The sequence below is a fragment of the Haliotis rubra genome, unplaced genomic scaffold (assembly GCF_003918875.1).
Source record: "Haliotis rubra isolate DU_JTF1 unplaced genomic scaffold, ASM391887v1 Scf1988, whole genome shotgun sequence".
Classification (NCBI taxonomy): domain Eukaryota; kingdom Metazoa; phylum Mollusca; class Gastropoda; order Lepetellida; family Haliotidae; genus Haliotis; species Haliotis rubra.
This window is the reverse complement of record NW_025765989.1, coordinates 67,426-78,900: the sequence shown is the minus strand read 5'-3', so window position 1 is coordinate 78,900 and position 11,475 is coordinate 67,426. Positions and strand designations below refer to the sequence as shown.

The 11,475-nt window shown below is 37.6% G+C and overlaps 1 protein-coding gene across 1 annotated transcript; it reads left to right on the top strand.

The window, feature by feature from the left end:
* The first annotated feature begins 7,638 nt into the window (after positions 1-7,638).
* Positions 7,639-10,441, top strand: LOC124275121. Its single transcript, XM_046710603.1, is given in 5 exon segments — positions 7,639-8,322; positions 8,940-9,116; positions 9,159-9,587; positions 10,082-10,251; positions 10,253-10,441. Coding segments are annotated over 5 exon segments (1,278 nt in total). The 5' UTR covers positions 7,639-8,003; the 3' UTR covers positions 10,436-10,441.
* The last annotated feature ends 1,034 nt before the right edge of the window (positions 10,442-11,475 follow it).

Here is an 11,475-nt window from a genome sequence, read left to right as displayed (position 1 = left end):
TCAATTTTAATTATCATGCCTCGAACATAAAATGTCGTTTTCCTGATTGACTCCTTCTGTTATTTCTTGGCAGTGTATCCCCGCTTACACGCGAGTAATATTTTCTATGTACCCCGCTGGGAGCCCAACCAAACTCATTCAATGTAATATCTACCATCACTGGCTGCAGTGGGATTTAGAGATGGGAGCGAGGGCACTGGTTGGCTTGAACTCTTTTGACTTCCGTATCCTGCTCTCGCTGGCACTAGAAAAGGTAACAATTTACTGCATAACATTGATAACAATAAACAGGACACATGGAAAGAAATTAGCACTTGATTGCTCAGTTATTCTTAATGTAAAAAGTATCATTCAGGCGAGTGAGAAAGTGCCATAAGTTGTTAGTTCTCTATATTAATTATTAGGGCATATGATAAAACAGTTCAGTTTTTCATTCTAGATTGATAATATGTACACAGTTTCACAAAGATTCTGTTTCAGAATTGGAAGAGTTCCCTGAATAAAATGAAGAATGTAATTTGCAGCATGAACAAGGGCTCTATGACAAAAGTAGTATTCCTGTATTATTGACAGTTTATACCTTCATTGTCTTGATCCTGCACAGTTGTGGACCGCTTCCGTGGTGTAGTGGTTAGAGCGTCCGCCCGGAGAGCGGAAGGTCGCAGGTTCGATCCCCGACCGAGTCATACCAAAAGACGTTAAAATATGGTACTTGTTGGTCCCTGCCTGGCGCTCGGCAGTAATGGGTACAACAAGGACTGGTCGGCTCGGAGTCAGTATAATGTGTCTGAGTGGGATATTCATGCTTCAGTGGGCTTCAGTGGTATCTCAGTGGGCTAGCACTATAAAACCAGCTTAAGTCTGGGCTAGTACAAGCAGCCGCACATCCACATACACACACATGCACGTCGTCATATGAGCGAAATATTCTCAAGCACGACGTTAAACCCAATTTCACCTCACCTCACCTGCACAGTTGTGACTGATGTTAATGCTGCTTGAGGCACCAGGGATAAAGGATCATCTTCGATCACTGAATGCAAAGAGACACACTGTATATACATGTTAATGGTTTCTTTATATATGATCAAATGGTATATTAGACAGACTTTAAGACAAAATATATAAAAAGATCTGTCCACAATTTTGTTTAGCAACTTAACATATATCGGCAGTGCAATACCTTCAGATCCACTGACTACCCATACTACATCTGGATATTAGGTGGCATTTTCATGTTCAATCTCTTGGGCAATCAAACATATTCACACATTTACACAAACTGTCATGTGGCACTTTGGTCTAAATGAGCTCCTGAAAAGTACCACTTCTGAAAAAGTGGCCATGTGATAAGATTTTTTTAAAGCATTTTAACACTCCATTGTGTGGCAATTTGTTTAAAGTAGCTTTCTTTCGAGAGCTCTTTTAAATGGGTCCTAGTCAAAATGGCCACAAAACATCAAAGTCAAAATGGCCACAAACCCCTAGTCAAAATGGCCATACAGTATTTTTTTAAAATTTTAATACTCGTAACATTTTCCCATGCTGTATTATATAGTTAAGTATCATGAGTTAAGTCAAGTGACATAAGTCCATTACTTAATCATGTTATCAAAACACTAACCAAAGATCAAAGGGGCTTGAAATAACATCTTAAAGTATAAATGAAGAAAATATTGCGAGAATAATTAAACAGCTCAAATTATTACATAAGAAAACATCTCAGAGTACAGGATAAAAAAAAACATCTAAAAATGTGAAACAAGTAACAACCTCAAAGTATCAATTGAGAAAGCATTTCAAGAACACTACTCATCAATATGAAAAAAAAAATGTATTGGGGATTTTGACTTTTTGGTATGGCCATTTTGACTAGGGTCAGTGTGGCAATTTTTCCCTGTGGCTTAATGACCTGTTCCCTTTTAAACAAGTTGCTACATGCCATATTTTCATCTCTAGTCACAGTCTCCAGGTTAAATGGTTAGCCAAGCTTTAACAAAAATTATCAACAATTTAAATAACTTAAGATACAAATACACATATCCGCTCACACAATCTCATGATGAAACAAATCTTGACTTTAAATGCCAATGATTTCACTCAGGATGAAACATATCATGATTTATACCTTTGTCACTGGGCAAGTTACAGTTCACATCCATTTTCTTCATGACTTCATCTGGGGATAAACTAAAAGTTGGTCGAGCCTTAAAATTATATTGATATTGAATACCAAAGTGATGTTCATTAGCTTTTAATATTAGGCACTCAAATATTATATTATTTCCAAAATGAACATAAATTTGTGTCTTCAAAATCTATCTTCAAATTATTCAGTAGATCTGTGGCATTCAATTGTTTATATCATACCAATGTTTGCCTAGTGTTAAAATCTTTTGGAGATTTTTGTGAAAACAAACATGTTACCTCTGCAAATGTCTGATTTCTGATCCTGCTTTAAGTTCCATGTCATTTAATAGTTTCATGCTAATGTAGATAACTAGATGACTCAGCAAAATATACTTAGTACCATATAAACCATATTTACTATATCATTGAACAATTTCAGGGAAGACAAATATGAAATCAAACATTTTCATTTACAATAGATTCACATATATTTAAATTCATGATGTAATGTTATATACCACAATTATGATATAAACAAAGGAGAAGTCTGCGGAATTATAAAGGGCTCCACTAAAATTAGTCAAGTTTCAGAACATTTAGTGTTATTTTCAACATATTATTGTTAATATTAACATGAAAACAGATAAACTTGACTCAATGTATGCCTCTGGTTGGAATTGAATAGATTTAAAGAATTATCAACATGTCAAATCAATTACAATTTACTGTGATCATTTTCATTCACCAAAAAATCTACATTTGTGGCCAAATTTTTAAAAATGTGATTCCGATTACACTTTGTATAAAATTGTGGGTAGGTAGGTAGGATTTTTATTTTATTTTAGAGTCTACATGTTTTTAGAAGCAAACTGTTTATTCAATCAAGCTTAATTTAGACCTTCATGTCAACTTTCTCTATCAGAATGACCAATGTCCGTTGGTGCCAGGGAAAAAAATGATATCCGAAATCTTAGTGTATTCATACCACTTAAAGAAAACTGGGTCGGCACCATAATTCAAGTGATGGTCGGGTCAGAACCACAACATTTTTTTGTGTAGGCCTGACTAAAAACTATCATTTGGACCCGTTTCCAAAGTGACTACTACTACTAAAGCGCTATTAACGTCATTTTTAAGTGAGCACATGTGTCTGCTAAAATCACATAGCTGTACTGACAAGACAATAACGGTACACCTACCAGCAACTCTTACGATGACAGCAGGATGCTTCTTCCCCTGAAATTTCGCCTTCCACGCCTGGCGTGTAAATATCTCGTCTCGGCTTCATTATTGTGGACTGACTGAGTTTAGTTTTACGCCACTTTTAGCAATATTCCAGCAATATCACGGCGGGGACACCAGAAATGGGCTTAACACATTGTGCCCATGTGGGAATCGAACCCGGGCCTTTGGCGTGACGAGCCAACGCTTTAACCACTAGGCTACCCCACCGCCCCATTATTGTGGACGTGGATTGAATTGCTCCAATTCCTCTCACGGAAGAACCAGAACAAAAGGCAGAAGTTGGTTGCTATCACTGTATTCAGCTGCAATTTCCATGTTGTTAACGGTATTTACTGAATAAACTCGTAGAAAACAAAGTTTAAAATGTCTTACCGCTTCTTCGAGACATCACAATAGGCGCGCGTAGATCCAGCCAATAGGAATTGGTCTTTCTGGTACCAAAATTGCATCCAATGACATGGCGCGGAAGAATGGCAGCATGGAGCCTTTTTCACAAAGTGTACCTAAATTTTTTACCTTTAATGTTAACAAGCGACAGTAAAGTATGATTCTTTATGCTACTATCAGTCGTCATTTTAAGATTCCCGTAGGTTTCTGTCTTCAAGCGTGATGTGTTATGGTAACAACTCAGGGGCGAGCGTGACTAGACTGAATGAATGACAGGTTTATTCGCGGTGTATAAATTTTTCGCGCTAAAATGTTTTTGCGCGAAAAGCGCGAAAAATAAAACCTGCGCGAAATATAATACGTTTACAGTATATCTGAAACCTTATGTTCAATAGTTGTTTGAAAAGCGAAAATAGGCCGTGTTCATTTCAATCGCATGTTGAAATGCAGCAGGGCATATACACTACTCAAGACCCTTCGTGAAATAGACACTTTTATCTAACTATTTATTTATTTAGAAACAGATATCATAAAACGATCCAATAACCTCCACGACACCTTTTATGATTACACTTAAAGCTTAGATGCAACCAAAACATAATTAAAACATAATTAAAACACTTGAAGTTATCATTTACAGTACTCATGTATTCATGACATCTAATATATACATTGCTGATTATGAAAAAACAAATAAACAAAATTATAAGCGTACAATCGCAAATCAAAAGTGCAATATTGTGTACTTGGATTGTACTTCCCCTCGAAGGAAAGCACCCAGCTGGGGTGAAAGTAGTGAATCGTTTGAACTCCGATTTCGCGGGGTTTTGCGTAATTTATATGTTGTATTTGCATTTTGGATAATTTGTTACTGTAAGTCCATACCGAAAATTATCAGAATCTGCAAAGTTGTGTTTTGCGTTTCATGGGACGTAAAGTTTCCTGCATAACTTGATTCTATGATTACTCAGATCTGACGAGATTTTTAATACATACATGTAATTGATAATTCCGAAAGATCCCAAACTTTGACGTCGCCAAAGTACAGCCATACAGTACAAAGCGGAACTAATGAAAATTATTACATCTACACTAAAAATAACATGCAAGTCTATGAGGAATTTTGCCGACTGACGAATACTTATGTCCAATGACTGTACATTTGCTAGAAACAGATGGCTGACGTAAACAAAGTATCGTCTCAACATTTCAAAGGGATAAACACCGTGACCACCACCTTTTCCGGTTCTCTTCCTGATACCTGTGAAGGTCCGGGTTAGAATGTGCCTTCCGTAACCCATGCTTGTTGTAAGAGGCCACTAACGGGATCGGTGGTCAGGCCCTTCTGACTTGGTTGACACATGTCATCGGTTCCCATTTGCGCAGATCGATGCTCATGCTGTTGATCACTTTAGATTGTCTGGTCCAGAATCGATTATTTACAGACCGCCGCCATATGGCTGGAACATTGCTGAGTGCGGTGTAAAACTAAACTCACTAACACACTCTCACTCTTCCCTGATACGCATCCTCTTCCATAAATGCACGTCGAAATACTATATTTTTGTGCAATGTCCGCTGAACTGTACGTGCAAGAACATTAACGTCTCTCCCCTCATTATACAGGAAAGAAATATTCCTCAAAACACTTCCCACGGTTTTTGCGAACAAAGTACGACTTAATGACTTCCTAGCTCTCTGAGTGATTTTGGATGGTTGCCTACTTCTTCGTCTATTATCAACATTTCCTGTATCCACATTTTTTTTCACATGTAAGAACATGTAGTTTCAGGAACCTCTAATTAACAGTCTCGATATCTCTACAAATCGTTTTCCTTTCAGTTTTTCACATCATTTGTCAGCTCTGACGACCTATACCAAGTTGATAACAGACAGACAGACAGAGTTTATGAGGCCATGAGGCTGAGAGAACATGGCAGTACAGACTCTTTAGTGGCGTGAGCGCCTTTTGGTTATACATTTCATGTAGTCGTTTGCAAAGATTCATAAGTATATAAATACATGAATATACACAATGAATAATAATATATAGTTAGTGATGTTTAAAACATCTTGAGCAGAAATTTAGACTTGGTGCATAAACCTGGGGGTAGACAAATACATAGCATAATATTGTAACGTATATACAAAGTCGCACGGTAGGGACTAAACTTAGGTCTCTCTATAGTCTCAAATATCTTTGTCCAAAAATTGCTAAACACAAGGTAAGTTTTTCATTTTTGTTGGCTAGTAGTCCTACAAACTTAACGAAAGATGGGTGCTTTGTATAAATATTCTGGTAGATCCTTTTGTCTGCCTCTCCTCATACCTAGGGCATACAAGAAGGACATGGAAGTCGTGTTCATTTGTGTTTCTACAGAACGGGTTAAGCGATCCATCAGGGTGAGGGCTTTAAGCCCGCCGGGAATTTTAATACAGAAATTATTAGCATTATATCTGAACTTTGAAAAGTGCTCCACGGAGCTTATGACATTTCAGGGATTCAGTGTAAAATTCCATTTTATTGTCGGTCTTAATGTTTGCGCAAGTATACATACAGTAGGGAGTTTGACCAGTCGTTGGACCAATCCTGACTATATATATCACGACATCTCTGTTTAAATATTTGCAAGAATACTTTATCATTATGTATATCCCGTGCAAGCCCCTTCAGGGGTTCGACACCCCCATTTCTGGAAATGATTTAGGGTCACATTGAAGAATGTTTTTTTTGCGTTGGCTCAGAACCCCCTCCTTTCAAAATTCCTGGATCCGTCGAAGCTGTATTACGTCACAGCTCTAGCACTGTTGGTAACGTTTCATCTGAAGGCCGCATCAAAGTCATACACAACGTATTGCTGACCTCGGCGCGACGCAGAAGCTCGCGAAGAATCACGGGAAGCCACGTTCGTTTACATTTCCGCCAAGGATGGATTCGGCGGGAAGTTCAGCAAGCATGGCCTCCTCGAAAGACGGCAAATTTCGTTGCATTGGTAATGGCAAATTTGAATGTCTTCTTTGTTACCGACACTTCGCATCGAAACAGAATATTTTGAAACATCTTCACGTTCAACACGGACTAAGTAAGTACATTTTCATTTAAAATGTAGAAGATTGGTAGAGCCCGTCACAAAACCCAGTTAGAAATATGTCATGTTAACTCATTTAATTTTACAGATCAAATTTGAAGTCTCACTGGTGCTAGAGAAGTGCTGATATCCCCGTCCTTTGTACTGTAATCACATGTGATTACAGATATGAAGTATATATGGATTCAAAACCATGGAGATATGTAGTGTGGTATTGTTTGCCAAAAGTAACATGCATGTAAAGAAAATCTTATTCATTAGTGCATACATTTTTTGAAAAGTCCAAATAATAAGAAACCGAGGTCATAATTGACAAATTCATAAGAGAGAGAAACTGAATAATCTGAACGAAAACATGTTATCACAGTTTCAATGTCATAGACGGTCAGATTTTACTGTGCGCACTATCTACGAACATATCGATCCATCGCAATACATGAAATCTATCAGTGTTTTGATGAATAAAGTCATATTCAAATTATTGTATGTATATATATGATTTCACGTTGAAATAGCTAGATTATAACTCTCTTGGCTTTGCCATGTTAGGAAAGTGAGCCGTATAAACAAGACGTTTCCTGATTGGCTACTGTAACTATCTAAGCCAATCAAATACAGTCTTAGATCAGTGTCATCCCGGAAGTAAATATGACGATGTCAACAGCTCGCACTTTTTCAGTGGTATGAGCTTTGCTGGTGTTTTCATGTTTATTTTGAAAAGGTGACTTCAATTAAAGAGACAGCAGTTTAATGTAATGTTACTATGATATCATATGATAAGTGAAGGTCGTGAACATTCGTTGTTTTTTCACATTACTGTTCAACTCGCTCTGCGCATGCGCAGAGCGTGTGAAAATATTCACTGCATGTTTCCGGTTTGGTCGAAGGTTTCTCGATAGTGTAAATGCACGCTAAATAAAAGCTGTTATGAAACTGATTTACGTTGTGACAACTGTTCATAGCTGAGTACATACTTCCATTTCCTATGCTTTTCAATAATTGATGTCCTATTCTGGTTGCAATTCCATCAGTTGCACACTTCACTGACATAACATTGAAAATGAAAATTTGTTCAGAGCAAAATAAACATTGGGGTATGTCACACAGAAACAAAAAGTACTGTCTTGAAATCCCCATTTCAATGTGCTTTGAATGAGTTCCGAATACATGTTCGTTGAATTTGAAAAATACACAGATAAATCCAGTTGCATTACCAATATTTTCGTACTGACGGTAATACTTCCTTCAATTTCAGCACCAGTCCGGAGAATACAGAAAAGATACTTGGATGATAACACTGTGCCAGTACCACAAAGTACACAATACAGATGGAAAAAGTCTAAATTGGAGCATAAAAATGAAAGTGTTGCAAGGAAATCCCTTCCGTTTGATAAGACAGGGATCACTGCTCATGCTGAATCCTCATTTCATGTATTGGATGAAATTAACACGCACTCTGATTCATCTGAAGGTAAGTTTCTAGTCTTAGTGTCTTAGCAGATCATATTGGCACAGATTGGAAGAGGTCTGTATGACCTGAAGAGATATGGTAGTTTTTATATGAAGTTATAAATTGAGGAAAAACAATGTTGTTGATTTTGAATGCAGTTTTATAGGGTGTGTTTTCTGTTTTGGATTTAGTTTCTAAGGCTAACAAGACTAGTGGACCACTAGTTGATGTGTAATCAAGTGTCAGCTAGAATATACATTGATCAACTTGTTGATGATGATTTATCACTGGAAAAATATTGCATTTTGAGTGAACTTCCTCGGGTAAATACATATAGAGAAATTCAGAGTAATTGACATAAAAGTGATTTAAAATGATATGTCACATTAATTGTTAATATAATACCAATGTTTTGTCGGGGGTAAAATCCTCTGACTTTTCCAGTAAATCCTGATGCTGATGCTGCTTAACATGATGCCATTTATAAATGGAGATGGTGAAATCTGTCCTAAATACCAACTGTATGTGGTCATCATTCTGAGAAAGGTTTTTTTGTGAAAGACAAGTATTATTGTGCTATATGATCATGATGATAATTGACATTTTGTGGCTAAACTCTTTTTACTATTTATTGGCAGGTTATCAACATGCTCAAGTGACAAATATAGATCAAGTGGATGTATCTGAAGATGATAACCGTGCTTCCAGCATTGATTCAATTTCCTCTTCTTGTGGAGATGAATCTGGTGAAGATTCTTCTAGCCTCTCAGAAGCTGAAGATGAGTTAAGAAGCTTGACAAGTGATGATGATAAAAGTTTGTCAGATTATTCAGAAATAATGATGTAACATATCCTGATTCAGATGACAATGACCCGACTTTTAAGTGACTTAAGCTGTAATGCAGCAAATTTAGCACCACAAGCAGAACAAGCATTAAAGATGCTTTCCTGTTTCTTAAGAAATAATATGTCAGCAAGTACATGCAAGGATATTTTGAGAACTTTGAAAGAAATGTATCCAGACATTGCATCTGTTCAAAATCTTACTTATGACAACATCTGGAAATTTGTGGATGATTCTTGTGTCAAGGAATACCATTACTGTTTACTGTGTAAAAGAGTTTTCCCAGAAGATTGTGATGCTTTTGCCTGTGAGAGTGAAGGTTGTAATGGTTACCGATACAAAGGACCATTTTCTGCTCAGTCAAAGAAAGGACGCCAACCAAGACAAAGCTTTGTCTTTGCTGATGTGAAAGCCCAACTGACAAATCTGTTACAGAGTCCTGGTAAGATGATCATAGCACTTTTATCAATTTCATTTAAATAACATCCTGAACACACATCCTAAACATCGACCCTTTCAGCAGTCAACATTCAGCAATTTCGTAGCACATCGCAAAAGCTGGCTTTTGAAAATTATCAAAGAGTGTTAAAATCTCGTTCAGAATGGCGAATATACTCATGATGAGGAAATAGTGGGTCATTTGTATATTTCTTTATACAGAAATGTAATACTTTCACTTTAACATTGGCCACATAACACATGTTGGCCAATTTCAAGTATCTGTATTTCCATTCAATAGTTTGTTAAAGGTCATGGTCAGTTGATTTGTAGGATGGTGTTAGATTTCGGTGTGTAATAAGTACATCATATGCTACATGTGATTTCACGTAAGTAAGTATATGTGAAGAGTTCTGACTCCATGTGCTTAACAAATAGCAAAACGAACATGTCACCTTAGTTAACTGATGTAACAATGTTGTTTTTAATTTTTTACAGGTATTTGGTCTGACATCCAAGAAAAAAAGAGCCTCCTATACTATACCAAGAGGAACACTGGTATAATTGAAGACATTACAGATGGTGAATCTTACCAGAAGTTGCGGAGTGAAGGGGAGTTTCTCTCCAGTCCACATAATGTGACCGCAGTTTTAAACACTGATGGAGTAAAACCTGTATTCTTCATCAAGGATTGAATTCAGGCCAATATTTCTGGCTATCAACGAACTGTCCCCTGCTGTCAGATTTGCAAGGGATAATATGATCCTTGTGGGAATATGGCAGGGAAAGGGAAAACCTCCTTTTCAAAATTACTTAAAACTCCTTTGCAAAGCAGATGAATCCTCTGTATGAAGATGGAATTCAGTTGGAAACAACACACGGGGAAATAACAGTCAGAATGGCAGTTCTCTGTGGTATCTTTGACCTTCCTGCAAAAGCAGGACTTTTGAACATGTCCTACTTCAATGGAGCTGAGGCATGTATCACATGCGAAGAGCCTGGCCTGATCGTCAGTCAAGGGAAAGGACATGCAAGGTGTTACCCATACAGAGCCGAGGGATATAACTTGCGGACTGATGCAGATGTAAGGACAGCCATGGAAAGAGGTAGTGACAGGAAGAGGATCAAGGGTTTTAAAGGTTTATCTGGATTGTGTTCTCTAAAAGGGTATGACTTGGTGCAAGGCACTGTTCCAGACTACATGCACGGTGTCCTGTTAGGTGTGACCAAAACCCTAATGTACAAGTGGTTTTCCTCAACTGAAAGTGGAAAGCCCTACTTTGTTGGAAATCAGCTTAAAAGAATTTCTCAGCGTTTGCAGAACATTAAACCATTGGAGTGTATAGAAAGACTACCAAGAGACATTGAAAAGCACTACAGTAACTTCAAAGCCACAGAATTACAGGCTTGGCTATTGTTTTATGGTGTGCCCTGCCTTCTGGACATACTACCAGATGAGTATCTTACTCACTTTGCAGCTTTATCTGAAGCAGTATTTTGCTGCTTGGATCTACAATAACCCACGAAAATCTCCCAGAGCGGAATTTCTACTGCAGCAGTTTTATGAAAAGTTTGCAGATTTGTACCCAAAGGTTCATGTGGCCTCAACGTGCATAACATTGGGGCTCATTTGACAAGTTATGTAAAAGCATGGGGTCCAATCTGGGCCTGGAGTTGTTTTGCTTTTGAGGATGCAAATGCGATGCTTCTCCAGTCAGTGCATGGTACAGGTTCTGTTGTGAGACAAATCATGCGTATTCGCCAGGCTAAGATTTTGCTGAGGAAATGTTCTGTGAGCAGGGAAGAGTTGAATGCCTGGAAGAACCTACATGAAGCTGCAAACTGTTGCACAGCTGGCTCTCATAAGCCTCTCAAGCATGATGAATTCTCTC